Here is a 17,826-nt window from a genome sequence, read left to right on the forward strand (position 1 = left end):
AACACCACAACACAGACTCCCCGACATTCAATGCGGACTCCCCAGCATCCTTCAAAACAACTAGCCAAGGAAAGGCCGGTACCTGTCTCGTTCGATAACGGGGGAGGTCACCACACTGATCTCAACTACAGCTCATCAGAATGAGGGAAATGATTGCTATGAAACAGAATCAGCTCTCCCGTCCCGCAGACAAGGGGGAACCCCTATCAGCTTTGAAACAACCCGGTCAACATTTTTCATTGCACACATTTTTTTCCAGATGAAAAATGGCCTTTTTTTCAAAAAGTTTCTTTTGAATTTTTCTCCTTTTTAAGAAACGTTCCCTTATTTTGTTTGTTCTGAATGGCGACGTTCCTTTGGCAATACTTCCCGTTTCCCAGCCAGCACCAGCTGGCAGCTGCTGAGACGTTTTTGCAGCTTCTCGGCTCAGGTAAGCCTGTCTTCCCTTAGCACAAGCACAAACCGTTCACTGCAACAGCCAACATACTCGCTGATCGTGTTCCTACTGCGGGACTTCAAAACAGGCTGTGCTTGTTTCATAAGAAAGTCAGAGACACCCAATATCTTATAACCACTCAGGAGCAGCAACTCAAAGAAAAAGGGCTGCAAACAGACGTGCCTCTTATCCCAGCAACCTGCCCTTAAAAGGGCTCTTTCTGTCACATTTCTATTCACTAGCAGCAGGAGCTCTTGACTCCGGCCAGAGAGACTCTAGACATGAGAGGAGCAGAAGGGTGTGGTTCCTCTTACCTTGGTCTGGCAGGGTTGGTGCTGGCCTTGCAGTGCACAGCGTGGCTGTGACCAGCACAGCCCAAAAGAGGAGGCACCTCCAGGTAAACATCCCAGTTCTACAGCTAGTGGTTGGCAACTGGGCTCCAGAACTCCATGGAGACTCCCGTCTAGACTGCTGGCTTGCTAGCTGGGGCTCGCTTAATCTTCTCTTCCAAACTTCCAGTCCCTTCAAACTGCCAACCAGGAAACAAGAAGAGTTAGATCAGGAGTAATTCCGGCCCCTGCGCAGTGACAAACAGAGAACATGGGAAATCCTCTCTCAAATTAAACAGCCTCAGACGTGGATTTAAAAAAAAAACCTGTTTGTGTTAAAATCGATGGGGATAAGTCGCTGCTATTTCTAGCCCTCTCTTTGATTTAAAATACAAGTGTTTGCAGCTCTTTTTGTCAGTGGGTGACATGTGCTACAAAAGAGAACAGCTCCACCGTGCAGTAATAAAGTCACTCTGCATGTGTGACCTTCACAGCTAATCTATAAACAGTGACGTTTCAGTCTGGACTCCCCTGGGAACCTAGGGGCTGGCTGCACTTCCAAATTTGGGTGCCTAAAGCGAAGCACCCAAAGCTATGTTTCAGCACCTCAAAGCAGCCACCCAGTTCTCAGAAGTGCATTTCCCCTGGGCTGCAATAAGGCTGCAGGGGCTCCACACCAGAGCTGCTTGGGAATTTTTCAACGAAAAATGCCAGTTTGCCAAAACCAAAACTGTTTGCAGAAAGGGTGGGTCTGGACAAACCTCCAGACTCAAACAAACATTGGAAAAAGGTCCGAAAAACCTGTCAAAATATCCAGTTTCAGCATTTGCTAACTGAAAAGTTTTGGTTTTTCATTGCTTATTTTGAAGCACACAAGTTTTAAAAGGGCCTGCCTATGTCACAATCTCACCAGATCTTTTGCTTCTATAGCATCTCTCATCTCAAAGCAATTCAGGAGCTTCAGAAACTTACCCAAATATATCTGCACCCACCACTGGGTTGCAAGACAAGTGACCCCACCAGCACCACCCAGCAGTAACACAACGAAAGCAGATATTCCCATGCAATTACATGTGTGCTGGAGCAGGGCTTGAAGAAAAACAGAATAGGAACTGTCCTTCAATAGTCTCCAGCTCCAATCAGGGACATAACCGGGGGGGAGGGAAGGGGAGGGATGTGTGCGCAAGCGCACAAACACACGTAACACAACAGAACCAAATTTATCTGAACTCCTCTTATCCAAAGCTTCCCATTAGCCAAAACCAAACAAACTTTGCATCCCCGCTTCTATTCAAGCGAAAGAGATTCTGCTGTGTACAGCTCTGTGAACACAGATTTTGCAGGACGACCCATCAAGGCCTTTCAATTCGCCCCCGACCGATGTGCACTCTCCCAATAAACGGCATTTGATCTCCACTGAGTGACATGCCTAGCTTGTTGTGAAGAAGCAGAGAGCTTCAGGATCTGACTTCCATGGTTTAGTCTCCAGCTCACTGGAATTGGAAGACCCAGATTTTTGGAACCAGCGGGTTAATTTGCATCCATTAGCATTTTTGCTCCTAACCTAAGGTTACCATGTGGAGAAGATCTCTCGATCTCTCACCTAGCAGCACGGAGATGGGCAGGACAGTCTGGACAGATAAGGGCTAAAAAACACGTTTTGATTCTCAAAATGAAACACACATATAAACCCACCAAATCGAAACCAACAGTTGGCGCCAAGACTGAAGACACCAGGGGAAGTGGAAATTTGCCTAGACAAAACTGAGCACAGCCGTGCTGCATCTGGGCAGCTGGGAAGCTGTGCGGCTCGACACAGGTTCAGCCCCTGTATTCAAACAAGACCCGGTTCAGCCCTCCCGTGAACGAGAGCAGCTCCCGGTGAGGTCAGTGAGGGCTGGGCCAAGGGTTGCGTTTGGCCACAGATTGTATCCCCTGTGACTGAGAGTGAATTGGGAGCATACAATGGCTGAGTCCACTCCCCCCACCCCCTTAAGCGAGTGGAGGCTGAGAGCCCCATAGCCACCACCTCTGCTCAGTTGAGAATTAGCCTGTAGCTGGTGGTGTCAACAGCTTTCCAAGAGGTGGCTCACTAAGGGGGACTTGCCAAAGGCAGCCCACGGAGCTCCCCAACAGCCCTCATCCTTAATGCATGGAGGCTGATCATTCCCAGCTTGCGAAGCCCCATCCTGAGATAGAAGTGTAAAAAATCGGGACAGGGGATTGGGGGGGGGGGGTAATAGGAGCCTATATAAGAAAAAGCCCCCAAAATCGGGACTGTCCCTATAAAATCGGAACATCTGGTCACCCTATCCTGAGATGAGCAGCCTGGCTGCAGTGCATTCTGGGACCTGTAGTCTCCATGGGCTGCACCACGCCAGTTTAAGCGTTTGGGGTGCCAGCACTCAGGTTCCTGGCCCATTGCCAGGCCCTCTACTCAGCCCTGCCCGCAGTGCCAAGTCTTCCCGCAGGCAGCTCAGAGACTCATGACTGGGCCCCATCCTAGTCTCCAAAGCACAGACCCACTCAGCCATCCCTGGCCAACCCCCTCCACAATGGGGTTAAAATAGAGGGCTAAGCCCTGCCTTCTAAGCGCCACCCTTGACTTTGCAATGGCATAAAAGACAACGTCCCCTCACCGCTCAGTCATTAATAGTCCCAGGGGCACTGTGACAGAACCAGCATGTTAGAGACCCTACCCAGCTAATTACATTCTGCCTCCAGAACCGCCCCCCTGCATTTTAGTTGGCCATAAGATTCTTCACTTCCTGTCCTAAAACATCAGGTCATTCTACTGTGCTTGATTAAACAGCAACTGTGTTCTGGGCCTGGATGCGGCTGCCATTCAGTAGTGGGTCAAGTTGCCTCTCTGTATCTTACCTACCATCGTGGTGGATGGGAATGTGAGACTTCATTCATGATTGCAAAGTGACACGAGATCTGGGGCTGGGATGTGCTGTCGATGTAGAATGCTGCGTTTGTTATCAGGATGATGATATCGATGCTCTTCTGAAGGCAGTTGAAAATAACCTGAATGGAAGCTGATGTTTACCTAGCTGAACTTTAAAAGGATTCTTCCGCCCGGGGCTCTCTGCTTTTGTGCCACCCAAACCCTCAGAATGGCTCCCAAAGGCAGTCCTGCTTTGCAAAGTGGCTAAGGTTTGAGGGCAGTGTATCGATACAGGCGCTTGGACGGCAAACACCAGCTTTATCTCCGCGCACCGGCGTGCTCAGGCACCAGGCAGCAAGTCTTAAAATAGTTTATTGAATGTTAACAATTTACCCAGGGTTGGGAGAGGGAGGGGATTCTTTGTGGAAAAAGAAGTCTTTGGTATTTTTGGAAATTATTTTCCGTCTCCAAGTGGTTTTGTTTATCGAGCGCACATGCTGCCCGGAACATGTCCTAATGTGGAATGTCCTTGCGAAGGCCTCTTCTGAGCACAGTGCTTTGCCAGGGCCCTCGCAGGGAGAAGGTAGCACAGCTTGAAGCAGCAGCTCACGCAAAGTGAGTCAGTGCTGGCACAAAGCCCCACAAAATTCTTTCCCTAATATACCTCAGAGATGGCTCATTTCAGCTGAGTCAAGGGGAGCTGCTTCCTGCTCAGCTAACCAGGACCGAATACTTCCATGGAGAATCACAAGGATCAGTCACTAGCAGTGATCTGTCCCCTGGCTGATGCTGGAAAAAGTGACAGTCAAAAAGTAAAAATGCGGATCAGAGAATGGGAAGGGAAGTGCCCCACTGACGCTCCATTTCCACTGAGTAGAAAAGCGTTGGAAAGAAGCAGTGCCTCAGTAGAGCAGAGGCAGGAAAGCAGGGAGATAGAAGAAGAGGAACCTCTTCCACTGGGGCTTAACCAAACACCCCATCTAGTGCAATCAAAATCAGCACTGAAAAGCAATTAGGCAGCCAGAGCCGAGGAGTTTACAGGGAGGGGCAAGACTGGGACTTACCGGCCTGGCACTTTCCTTTTTAAAGCTAAAACTCCCACTATTGGTAGCGCTTGTCCTGAGTTGCCAGGCCCATAACCAGCAGGAACAGAGCTTTGCAACAGAAGTGTCTCTATTCTATTGACAGGTCCCTCTATGTCTGAATGGCTCTTCTGCCTTGCCCCACCCTCCTGTCCCCAATGTCTGTTCTGTGCCGTGGCCCTGGGCACATGAGGTGAGGAAGCCGGGAGAGCATTTGTACCTATACAAACAAAGATGTGACTCTTCTCAGTGTTTGCGCAGCTTTTCTATAAATCTGAACAGAAAATGGTTCATTCCCAAGGGCTGGAACGCGAACAGGGCTGCCCGTCAGCTCCTTCCAGCGTGCAAAACCTAGTGCTCCCCACGGTTCTATGCCCCTATCCTCCCCGGGGCACGCTGCAGAGTTTTTATTTTTCAGGGGAAGATTTCAACAACTAAAAATGGAAATGCTAAGAGAGAAACTATACCTAAGTGCCCTTTAGAGACCTGGCTGCAGAGGCTACAATTATAACTAGACCAATTACACCCACACTTCTATTTAAAACGATGGACAGATCGCGTGTGCATTCATGTGCCCTCCCACACCAGGATGCCCACACAAAGGCAGAATCAGACACTGAGTATGCACCCAGTTACCTGTGCACACCCTCCCCAGCAGAATCACACACACTGCACATTCACACACGCACAAGTCCCCTCAGAGTCACACGCTGGTAATGCAGCTCAGACATCCTCTCACTGCTTGGAGGCCCCACAAAGGCATGATCTACTCCCACACCCTTTGCTCACATATACACAACAGATGGGCAAACTTCAAAAGGTTCCCAGCTTAGACCTAGCTGTCTAGTTTTCTACAATGCTGCCCCTCACCATGGTACCTGAGAAAGCATCCAAGCACCCAGAGTTTTTATCCAACCTCCTCGAATCATCCAAACGGAGCTGGAAATCTCAAGAGAGCGGGCTCAGCACACAAAGGGCACTTCAATCCTTGGCTGCAAACCCAGAGCAAACGTGCATTTTTTTTTTTTTTGACATTTCAGGGCTATGGAGGATTCTGACTTTACCCAATCCTGTTTGCTCACCTTTAGGGCATGTGCCCATGGCTCCAAAGGAAAGTCAGAGGGTATCCAATCAAGGCCAGCACTCTGCTCACAGATCCCCTAGCTGTGTACTATTTGCTGTAAGGGAATCAAGCAGTATTTTACCCACGCATACGCTAACAGTCACCATGTCCCACTGTCCCCCAGAGACACGCCGGTTTCCAGGCCTTTCAGTCAGGGAATCTAGTGATCAAAATTTAATGTAGCAGATAAAACCCAAGGCTGCTTCAGGACTCGACAGGGATGCAACTTATAACTCAACTCCCAGGTCAGCGTGTCATCAAACTCCCGTGGGCTGGGCTCAACCCAGCCACTACGGTAGGGTTGCGTTTGGTCTGACCAAACCTGGAACTTGCCCACTGGGGGCCTAAAAAGGACAATCGAATTGTCACTGGAAGAGACAAATCCAAGAACACATGTGCTGGGACCAGACTGAGCTGGAAGGGTCACCAAGCACCAGAGAGGTGCCTGAGCATGTGCCTGCTGCAGATCAGCACAAGGGTGGCGTGGGAGGATCCTCTCCAAAGGGCTGTGGCCAGCTCCCTTCTCTGCTCGCTGTGGTTTTTCAGTCATTGCTCCTACCAGTGGCTTTAAAGCCACATGCTCTTTGTAAAGCAGCGTGGAGGGGCTGTGGGGGGAGCAATTTAGGGTTGCCAACTTTCTAATTGCAGAAATCCAAACACCCTTGCCCCGCCCTCATCTCCGAGGCCCCACCCCTGCTCACTCCATCCCCCCTCCCTCCGTCGCTCGCTCTCCCCCACCCTCACTCGCTCATTTTCACTGGGTTGGAGTTGCAGGAGGGGGTGAGGGCTCCAACTGGGGGTGCGGGCTCTGGGGTGAGGCCAGGGAGGAGGAGTTTGGGGTGCAGGAGGGGGCTCCGGGCTGTGGCCAAAGGGTTCGGAGTGTGGGAGGGAGCTCTGGGCTGGGGCAGGGGGTTGGGGCATGGGAGGGAGTGCGGGGTGAAGGGTCCAGGAGAGAATTTGGGTGTGGGAGGGGGCTCAGGGCTGGGGGTTGAGGTGCAGGCAGGGGTTTGGGGTGCAGGCTCTGGGTGGCACTTACTTCAGGCAGCTCCCAGCAAGAGTCCGGCATGTGCCTCCAGTTCCTAGGTGGAAGCATGGCCAGGGGGCTCTGCTCTGCGCTGGTCCACAGGCACCGCCCCTGCAGCTCCCATTGGCCACAATTCCCGGCCAATGGGAACTGCGGAGCGGGCACTCAGGGCAGCGCGTGGAGCCCCCGTGGCCACCCGTATGCCTATGAGCCAGAGGGATATGCCGGCCGCTTCCCGGGAGCCGCAGAGAGCCGGGAAGGGAGTCTGCCAGCCCCACCAACTGGACTTTTAACGGCCTGGTCAGTGGTGCTGACCGGAGCCACCAGGCTTCCTTTTCTACCAGGTGTTGTGGTCGAAAACCGGATGCCTGGCAACCCTAGGGAGCATGGGGGTAATAACAGGTTGCTGGATATTTCAATATCTGACATGTGGGATTCTCTATTGTGTCAGTACCTGAAACCAAGCCGGTCTGGAGGGGCGAGTGGATGCTGGGGAAGGAAATGCTCAGCAGTAGAAAGGGAAGGCTGAAGGGATGGCGTGGGTGGGTTCTGCTCTCACTGTGGCTTTAATGGAATCCGTCCCCAGTTCAGGTCACAACACACCGCTGGTCATAAGGGGAAAGCCACAGGGCTAGTCGTTTTACACCCAGCCGCTCCCTTTGAAAGCAATGGGGACTCCTCCTTCCCCAGCCAGAACCATGGGAGCTGCTGGGTGCTGAGCCATACTGAAAACCGGGCCCATAATGTGGGCATGAATCAAAACCAGAAGCTTCACTTAAAGACTATGACTGGCCAGCAGCTCAGCGCTGAGCACCACCATGGCAGCTACCTTGGGTCAGAGTCCTGGCTCCAGAATCGCCCTCCACAGGCCAGCAGGAACTGGCAGTGGTGTAAAGAGCTCTGGGCAATATCTTAATTCACCTAACAGTGACCCCTACACCCAGCTGAAGATCAGGAGCCAGTGCCTCCGAAGTGAATCCCCTCCCATCTCCCCCTGGAAGGATGACAGCTGCAAAGGGGAGACCTCGCAACAGAAGATAGAAAGCACGGACCAACGGGCTGTGATGGGGAAGCGGGGTCTCCCATCCCCAGAACAGTGTGGCAGGGACATGGTTGAGGTACCGGGTGCAAAGTTCACCCCCCCAAGGCAAGCAGGTGACTGGATAATCACTTACCAAACACTGGAAGTAAGCATGTAACCCAGCTTGAAAATATGCGTGGCCTTAGGGGAAACTGCATATTTTTCACTTGAGTCTCAAGATAAATAAAGCCTCAACCTCACTGCAAACTAAGGAAGCGCCACAAAGTGCTGGGACTGAATTAATCCCCCGCCCGCATCCCTCCTCGCCCCGGACTGCACTCAGGACAGGAACCGAGTATTTGCCGAAATAAAGAGCAAATAATTCTAATAGTGTCTAGGGGAGAAAACAGTAATGTTTAAAGCAGACACAGACTTGGAAAAATACATGCCTGAGTGTGCAGAATACAGCACTGAACCCTTCCATGCAGTAACCTTCTCCCAAGCCACATGTACATTTCTAGGAGCACATTGCAATGGCTCACAGCTTAGGGGCTTCAGCAATATGGAAGGGATTATAAAAAGCATATTCCTAATGAGTAAACTAAGATCTCAGTCAGAAGCCTCTTTAAGACTTTCCTGAATTTGCTCCAGGCACCAAGTCTGATGCAGCCATCTAGCAAAAATCTAACTGATTGCCTTTCATCACCTTGGTGGAAATATGGGATCAGGACAGAGTAGGGAGGGAACAGTTTCACAACACTGGGATACCTTTAACATTTCAGAAGTGACCCCGAACAGGGGTGCTGTCTAATGGACAGGAGAGGGGACTGAGAGTCAGGATGCCTGCCCAGCTGGCCCCCGGCGTCTGTTCCCAGCTCTGCTACCAACTTGCTCACAGCAAAATCTGAAGCCAACATTTTCAGAAGTAGCCTCAGTTTTGGGAGCTCAGTGAGAGATGTCTGCGGCCTGGTTTCCAGAGTTGTGCAGAGCTGTGGGTTCTCAGTGACCTCAGCTGGGCTTGTGGGTCTGAAGAGAATCAGGCCCCGGGGATCTCAAGTTGGGTACTCAAAATCAAAGGGCTCTTTAGAAGATATGGGCTGTAATCTCCCTAGGCCCCATTCAGTGAAACAGGTATGATCATATTTACCTGCTTGACAAGAGAGTCGAATGATTGCAAAAAGCATGCAGCTCCCCAGATGAAAGGTTGCTAGAGAAGGGGAAAGGATGAACTCACTCAATTCCAGCAAATATTTCCCTACTAGAGATAAAGACAAACACGCACAAAAGAGAAGGAAAAAGACCTCCAAGGCCTGGAAAGCATAGGAGGAAGCTGAATTACCAAGGACTAGAGCCTTTGTGAGCTGATCAAACCCCAGCTGTCCTTTTCAGCAGGCTGGAAGCTATAATGCTATGAGAACATGCATCATGAATGCAGCACACTGGGACTGCAAGCAAAACGGGTTCTACTTCAGGTTAAATTTTTAAACAGCTAAATACGCAAGGTTCTGGAGGGAACAATAAAGTCACCAGCTCTCCTGAAAGCATGAAGGGTTCCCTTCCCAGCTTGGGCAGAGCAGCCTGGTTCCTTATTTTAAAGTGGAATCGGAGTCATGAATACGGTGGAGTCAGACGCTGACACATTTGTAGTTCCCGTGGACAAGAGCTGGTGGTGCAGAGCATGGGAAGAACCTCGCTCTGTCCTTTACCATTCCAGGGCAGAGACTATCTTGATTTATTTTAATCCTCTCCAAGCAAGACAATGGGAAGGCACCAGTGCATGCCAGCCACCCCTGAGATTAAGGGAGGAAGTGCTCATGTGTGGGGGAAATGGCCACTAGCCAAAGAACTATGTGAGGACCTGTTCTCCTGATCCCGCACCAAAGCCAAGACTAGGCAGGATACCGTCTCCCTCTTCTCCCCTAGCCCCACCACCCCCACACAATGTGATTTGCATAGAGAACTTGTTAGAGCTGCAAGAATAGTGAGGGAGAAAGAAACTCCGCATCTGCCTGACTAGGAAAGTGAATTTTGACTGTCCTATATATTCAGGACTCGTAAAAACAAACCCCTTCCACGCACACACATGTTAGTAGTGCAAACAGTCCAATTGAGTACATTTTAAGGTTCAAGTCACCAAAAGGAAACCGTATATTCAACTGTAAAATTGCAGCTTCCCAGTACCAATTTGTGGCATGCTAGTTACCTAACTCATACAATCAGAGAACAGAAACACTGCTATGTGACTTCAGTACCTAACACAGTACAAACTGCACCCATCACGATTGAATATAAAATTCAGATTTTGAGCTGCATTGATTTGATACATAAGTCAAGTGGTTTTGTTCGCATTCCTTGATTGGATGATTTATACAACTAACCGACACAGTATAAATTGCAAGCATCACAACTGACTATAACATTCAAATTTTGCAGTGTTGGTTAATTATATAGGTCGTCCAATCAGAGAACACAAACAAGATCACAGAAGCAAACCAGCCACCACAATGCAAATAGGGAGCATTTACAACCTGATTATTTTCTGAAGAAATTTGTGAATAACTTGGAATAAAGAATAATTATAGAATCTCATCATCCACTCATCATGAATTTGTGAATAAAAAGTCTAAATTTGTTGAATATATTATCTGCAGTATTCCCAACTCAAGCATTTAAAAATTATGAGTCAAAATCATGAGATTTTTAAAAATAATAAACTTTGGGTTCTTCTGATTTTCCTTGGTTATGAAGCCTTTAGGACATGTGTTTATAAAATATTCTAGGTAACCAGTAAGGCTAGACACTTACTTAAAAAAAAACCCAAAGCAGATATTCCCATGCAACTGAATGTGTGCTGGAGCAGGGCTTGAAGAAAACACCAAATATCATGAACCGTGCTGAAATGGTGAGAGTTGGCAGCATTATTTTAATTTGTTAAGAGTTATTCACTCAGCTCCAGAAATGTTCAAAGATCTTAAAAGGTGGTTTAAAAAATGCCAAACAATTTGTTCATACTCTCACAGCAAAGGCAAGTGCAAAGCTTTCCCATGGGGCGAGTTCTCTGTATGAAGGGCCTGTCTATATCAGGGATTTTTACACCAGCATAGCTACTCTGATGTGATACATCTCACTGCAGGGCTCAAACCTCACTTTACCCCGGCACCTCTTCACTGGAGGTTTGCACCAGCATGACGATCCTTTCTACAGACATACAGACAAACCCCTTGTCGGAAGCTACGGGAAAGGCCCCTATCATTCAGGGGTGCTGAGAGCCATTGAACCAAACTGTAAATCCTGTGTGTGATGGAAACCAATTCAAGCCAGGGGGTGCAGCAGCACCCCCAGCACCCCTAGTTCCAGCAGCTATCATTTTATAAATGTATTTTAAAATGAAATGTCACCCATTTGGAGCAGACAGAAAAGTAGCAGCACTATCAAGGGAACGTCCAGGAATTCCTTGTCATTTTGTTTCTGAAAGAGAGACTGACTGTGTTGGTAGTCGAGGGATGGAAACTGCAGATTCAGTGTCCCAACCTGGGGCACAGAGGATCCATTAAATAAGGCCAGGCCTCGAGAAAACAAGTTCACTCAAGATCAGCCCCCAGATACAGCTGCATGCAGAGCTTGGAGAGTCTCAATGAAGAGTTTACTTCTGGCCATTTCTCATTCATGACCAAGGATAAACAGAGGGCCTCATTTAGCTTTGTGCAGCTCAGTGCGTTACAGGAGGGAGGACAGAGCACAGCCAACATTTTTTTAGACTCACTAACAAACCGTCTAACATAAGGGGCGATATCTACAGCAGGACCACCCTAATGAGATACTCCAGCCAGTGCCTCCCCATAAGGCCAATACAGGCTCCAACAAACTTCCGCTTTAGCAAGGAGAACTATGTCAATAAGACATTAGTAGGCATGAGGAGCCCGGGCGGGCATCTGCATTACAGGGCATTAGCACACTGCATGCCTGCAAAAATAATTCAGATAGGAGGGATATCGCTGGGGTGTCAAATGATTAGCAGGGCTGGAAAACTACACAGCAGTGTTTTATGGGGATGCTTTTATATCATCCCCAAATACGGAATAGTAAAGCAAGGTTGGGGAAGCTTTCGGCTAAATTGTCTAGGTGTGCCAGGTATTAAAAAAAACTTTCCTCAGACATTCAACTATGCAGAGTACATCTGCTAAGGAAGAGTAAGGAAACATTTAGCTTAATGGCCGTGTCTAGAGAAAGTGCTATTCCATTACAGAGACAAAATCAACAGGCTTGAAACCAGAGGGAATATTTTCAATGCAAAAGAGATTTTCCTCCCCCACTAAACTTTGTACCTTAAGAAGCTTTTTTGGCTCAGAAAACCCTCCTCTTTTAAAAGGCAGGCTTCATTTTATGTGTTAAGGCAGCTCTCTTAAGGTCCCAGCGAGAAAACAGTTCCTTAAATCCCAAGAATCTCGCAGCAAGCCGAACCCCTAAAACTGGCCTCACTCGCTCTCCTCAGACCGCAAGGTTATAATGGGAGAATGGAAAAAAGCAACGCATGACTGCCGGGTAGTAATACAATGCAGGCTCCTTCGGGGACCATGTGGGGAGCAGCAGCCCATCCAGCGAAGGTCTAGGAGAATGCCCGGTTGCAATGCTCTGAATCTGCCGGTCCCATCCCAGGAGGCTGCTGCTGGGTTTTGTTCAATTCAGACAGGGATATCTTAGCCCCTTGCCTGTGCTCTCTGAACTAGCCAGGCAGCCGCATGCCTGCCATTAAGCTCCCAATAATCAATATGAGAAACATTTACCGAGTGCCAACTATCCAGAGAGTTCACCCAAGTTCAAGAAACAACCCCCCCCCCCCGCGCGCCTTCATTTCCAGTCACAGGGCTCCTCAAAAAACAGCCAATGGCCTGACCCCGGTGGCACCTGCCCTACAAGAACTCTGAAGCCACCTTTCCCCGTGGCCTATCCCTCCATGCAAACTCCAGCCCGGGGCAGTCTCTAAAGCCCTGCTGTAGAAATGGAGAATTCAGCCCCATGCGCTGGGTGTCCCTAACCTCTGACTGCCAGAAACTGGGACTGGATGGCAGGGGGTGGATCACGCCATAAATTGCCCTGTTCTGTTCATTCCCTCTGAAGCCCCTGGCCCCAGCCACTGTTGGCAGACAGGATCCCGAGCTAGATAGACCCTTGGCGTGCCCTAGCATGGCCGCTCTTCTGTTCCTCCCCTTACCCCAGCACAGTGACTTCAGTGGCTTTCCTGTTCCATCACGAAGGAGAGCGGGTCCCCGGGGTGTGCTCTGCCCATGGGACTAAGCAGTTCGCTCTCCTTTGGGGAGGTCTCGCCTGGTAGCCAGGCCAGGCACAGCACCAAGAAGTGCCCCCAACTCCTCCCGGTGGGTCCTACCAGGACCCATCCACGCCGGGGCTCCCTGCGGCCGGTACATCGCTGGGGGACACACAAGGAAGCGCAGGGCCCGATCCTGCAGGCGCCCGCGCGCACCGGTAACTTTGCTCAGGGATGGGGCTGGCTTGCTCCCAGAATCGGGCCCTGCGAGGGACGCGGCGAACTCTGCCCAGCACAGAGCGGGAGGCTGCTGCGAGCTCCCAGCGCCCTGCTCCCCGGGCACCTGGCACCGCAGGCCGGGAGGGGCCGGAACCAGCCCCCGCGGCTCTGCCCCAGCCACTGCTGAGCAAGGTCCGGCCGCCCCCACCGGGGCCCCAGGCTGGCGCGGGGACGGGAAGCAGTGGGGTGCATTCCAGCCTCCATCACAGCCCCCCCGGCGGACACTGACCCTCCCGCGGGCCAAGCTCAGGCTGCCCTGGGCGTTCTCCGCAGCGTTTCACCGCCAGGCCCCCAGCCCGGAGCTGGGGCGCCCCCTCTGACTCACTCCGGTCTCACTCAGCAGCCCCGCCCCCATGGAGACAGACCCCGGAGGCGCCCCCCCTTCCCCCTCCCCCCAGGAGCGAGTCCCAAAGTTTGGGGAAAGTTTGCCCGCAGCTGCGATGGCGCCTCCCGGGCAAGGAGAGCGGGTGGGGGGCCGCGTGGGACGCCCCCTCCCCCAGCTACTCACCGGTCCGGCAGGGCACAGTCCGCGGGGTCCAGTGGGGGAGCGGCCGCCCCAGGCGGGGCCGGTCCCGCTCGGTGCCCCCGGAGCTGCCGCAGAGACACAATCCCCCGGCGGCGCCGGCTGCTGGGAACAATAGGCGCAGAGCCCTGGCCGGGGCTGGAGGCGCGCAGACCTCCCGAGCCGCCCCAGCTCACAGCCCCGGCTCCATCTCGCCAAGGGGGCCCCCGCGCGCTGTAGATCCGGGAAGGTGTCGGCCCCCGGGAAAGACACAAGTGGCCCCGACGCCCCCTAGACTCCGCCGATCCAGGTGCCCGGACGAGCTGCGGTGGATGCGCTGCGCTCCCCGGGTTCCCTCCGTGCGCTCCGGAGCGATACGCCTCCCTCCTCCGGCTGCTGCCCGGTGCCCAGTCCCACACTACGCGCTGCAGAGCAGGGCTGAGTCCCTCCCTTTTCGCCAGCCCCTCCTCCGTCCTCCACACCCCCCTCCTTCCCAGCTCCTCCTCCTCGCTTCGCTCAGCCCCTCCCGCTCCGCCTCGTCCCCAGTCCTGTCCCTTCTCTGTCCCACTGCCCCCTCTCCGTGTTCCCACGCCTCCCTCCTCCTCTCCCCCGCCAGCAACCTGCCGGGCTCACCCCCACCTGGGCTAGCCTGTCCCGGGTGGGGAAGCGTCCCTGCCTCTGCCGGGAGAAGGATCAGGCTCCTGCTTCTCGGGATAGACAGGAGCGGGAAGGGCTCGGGACTTTGCCCGGGAGGCTCTTCCAAGTGCGCTGGATGGGCGAACAAACCCCTCGGTATTTGGATCGTGCAGTGAGCTCTGAGCCCCCGAAATGCGGCTCCTCCTTCCGCACGGAGCTCATGGCAAAATCTTGGCTGTGGGGCGCAGGTGGCTGGGGAACGTCCCTTCTTCCCCAGCAGAGCTGGGCCTTTGGCCACCTCTCTGGTTTACATTTGATTTGCCTGTTCCATTCCAAATAAACCCACGTGGTTTCTAAAGACTGATTCCAAACAGTGCAGTTTATTTTGTAGGGTGTGTTTCATATCCTGATGATTTCTGTGTGTTATGGTAGCTCTCAGAGTCCCCGAGATCAGGATCCGGGACCCCATTGGGCTAGGTTGTAGTACAGATATGTAGTAACAATAGCCAGTCTTACAATCTAAGGCCCCGATCCTGCAATGAGCTTCATGGAGCTAGGGTGACCAGACAGCAAATGTGACAAACTGGGACAGGGGGGTGGGGGGTAATAGGAGCCTATATAAGAAAAAGACCCAAAAATCGGGACATCTGGTCACCCTACATGGAGCAGCCAAGACTCAGTCAATGAGTGCTGCCAGATACAGGCTGCCGGACATACAACAAATAAAATAACCAAGCAACAGACATGACATGCAACATGTCAGAAGAGCAGAACTGGTCAGGAATCAGTGTTGCCAACTCTTGTTGCATGATAATCTCCTGATATTTGGTGTGATTGTTAAAGCCCCACCTGCCAGGATCAAGTAAGAATCTCAGATTTCTTTCTTTCTTTCTTTCTTTCTTATTTTAGGTAAATTTCTAGCCCTCATGGTTGCAGAGTAAACCTGAACTAAGTGTGAGATAAAGGCTCAGGGAAACCAGGTGGCAAAACCACAAAACCCAGCATTGCTGATTTTATTTTTGAAATCTCAGGATTTTTAAGACAATTTATGATTATTTAGGGCTTGACTCACAATTTTTGAACAGTTGGGGTTGTTGATATTGTCTCTGCCCTCCAACACACATGCTCGCTTCCCCACTATTTGTTAATTCATGCAAAGTGCCTAAAGCTTTCTGGAGTTAAGAAACAAATGATAACAAAAAGAGAGAGAATTCAGAGGCAAAGACTAGGGAAAATTTTTTATTGTGAATAGTTTGTTTTCCAGTAGGAAGACCTGAATTAAAATTTTGCCTGTGGAAGTAAAACCCCTCTGTCTTTTCTGGGAGAAATGGGCTGGCAGAGTTCCTCTTTCCTATGTTTGATACTTCCAGCTCATCTTAGTATGCTTTTATTATGTACCACCTAAGACCAGGATCCTGTCATTATGTTTGTGTGGTCAGATCCTTATGCCCCGAGTGTTCTGCATGGATCTGACCACAGGATCAGGACCTAAATCCTCAAGTTTCAGAATTTGCTTTGATTTGCAAGAGTTGCCTGATGGCTTCCATTCAGATTTTTCTCCCTTTTGCTCCTTATAGACAAAAATATACCAAACTGCTATTATCTGGGGGTTCTGGTGATTTGAACAAACTATTTGAGGTTTGCTCTCTTGGCATATTTGTTTCCATCCAAAGCTATAGGCAAATGTCTTTCTTAGTTATTGCACAGATAGCTAACATTTATTCCCCTTATGCATATGTGGCCTGGCTTGTGGAAGTGATGAGCACGCACGGCTCTTTCTGAAAATCAAGCTTGTATCTTCCACTCTGATGGGCTTGGAAAGGATTGTCAGATCCATATCATCTGTGCCACAAACCACTGAACAGTCCAAAAAACAACTGACAGCTGAAATCATTTACCCCATCTGTTTCATGTCAACACTTCAGCGAGGTCTAGAGGAGAAACATGGTGAAAGTTCTAAGCTGTGAAGCACTTGGGAAAATCTCTGCAGGCACAGGCAACAGTCCAACCTTTGGATTTTCTGGGAGGCCTCAGTCACCAGCTCTGCTAGGAGGTAGCTGTAGCTGGAGTAGCATGCTGGGTCTATTGTCATGCAAATTAATCTGCCAAAAACCCTACTTGGCTTCAGAATTCTTAGGCCCAGTAACCCCCCACTAAGCAGCTTCTAAAAAGAGAGAGAGCTGTCCCCAGGCTAGGTTCACCTAGGATAACGCAGACTGCACAAGGAGGTTTGATTTAGGATTCAGGGAGCCTAAACAGTGAGGTAGTCCTGGATGAGACTCTAGTGCAGTATAGGCCAGAATGAAGACATCTCCTGGCTCACTGTGGAAGAGCTGGAAGAAACAATGTGTAAATGATTAAGTTATAAAGTGGAACAAGACAGGCTGAATTAGACCCATCAATCACCACAGCTATATCTGAACCAAATGCTAGGTGTCCATATTTGGAATGAGAGCAGCCCATTGCCAGCTCAGGCAACTGCTTACTTTTGATGCCAATGGCTATTTAATAGGTTTTTCCAGGGGTGATCAATAAATATTGGTTGATGCCTGGAGTGGAGAGAAGGTAACATTCCTCCCAAGTCTGTCCTATCCATGCGGAGTGTTGCAACTGATCGTGTCCGTTAGGGAGGAGGGCTTGTGCAGGGAATAGTTTATAAAAAATATGCTCTAGCTCAGTCACAAGATATGGGCTGGATACAGGAATCACTGGGCGAGGTTCTCTGCCCAGTGTTCTGCAGAAAGTCAGATTAGATAATCACGATCGTCCCTTCTGGCTTTAAATTTGGTGACTCCATGAAACGGTTATGGTGGGGGAGCTCTGACGCAGTTCCCTCTTCTGATCCCAATGTAGTTGTGATTCGGTCTCTCCGGCTTGCTGCCTTTTGAAGAGCTCCAGACTACGTCTCCTCTCTGATCTCAGTGAAATACACACCCAGGCAGTGAGCCTGGTTATAAACAGGCTGGCGAGCAGGAGGGATTTGTTGTTTGTTTTGGTTTCAAAGCTGCATTTTGTTATCCTCATTTTGTCTGTTTCTATTTGGCTCCAGATGTATTCTTTTAAGGCAGATAATTGTGAACAATGCAGTCCAGGTTAGCCGCCAAAGCAGCAGCACTGAAGGAAGAAAATATATTAGAGCAGGGAGACGGCTAGCCAAGCAGGGAAGACGAGAGCTCTTTACAACAAGAAGGGAGGAGAGTGAAGGCCCGGGGGCCTCCTGCAGTTTGGTTCTGCAGCA

At 50.6% G+C, this 17,826-nt stretch overlaps 1 protein-coding gene across 5 annotated transcripts in view; it reads right to left on the reverse strand.

The window, feature by feature from the left end:
- FGFR1 (fibroblast growth factor receptor 1) overlaps positions 1 to 14,340 on the reverse strand; it is a 73,993-nt gene extending 59,653 nt beyond the window's left edge. For 4 of the 5 annotated variants that reach the window (XM_024207150.2, XM_024207149.2, XM_024207148.2 and 1 more), the window contains exons 1-2: positions 13,959 to 14,340; positions 751 to 965 (exon numbers count right to left, since the gene is read on the reverse strand). In XM_024207150.2, coding sequence (XP_024062918.1) covers positions 751 to 841 — 91 coding nt within the window. In that variant the 5' untranslated portion in view covers positions 842 to 965; positions 13,959 to 14,340. Of the gene's footprint in view, positions 1 to 750; positions 966 to 13,679; positions 13,700 to 13,958 lie in introns of those variants that run through there. The other variant, XM_024207147.2, reaches the window with a different exon arrangement.
- Positions 14,341 to 17,826: the final 3,486 nt, after the last annotated feature.

Source organism: Terrapene carolina, unplaced genomic scaffold (assembly GCF_002925995.2).
Source record: "Terrapene carolina triunguis isolate 2854851 unplaced genomic scaffold, T_m_triunguis-2.0 Scaffold53, whole genome shotgun sequence".
NCBI lineage: Eukaryota > Metazoa > Chordata > Testudines > Emydidae > Terrapene > Terrapene triunguis.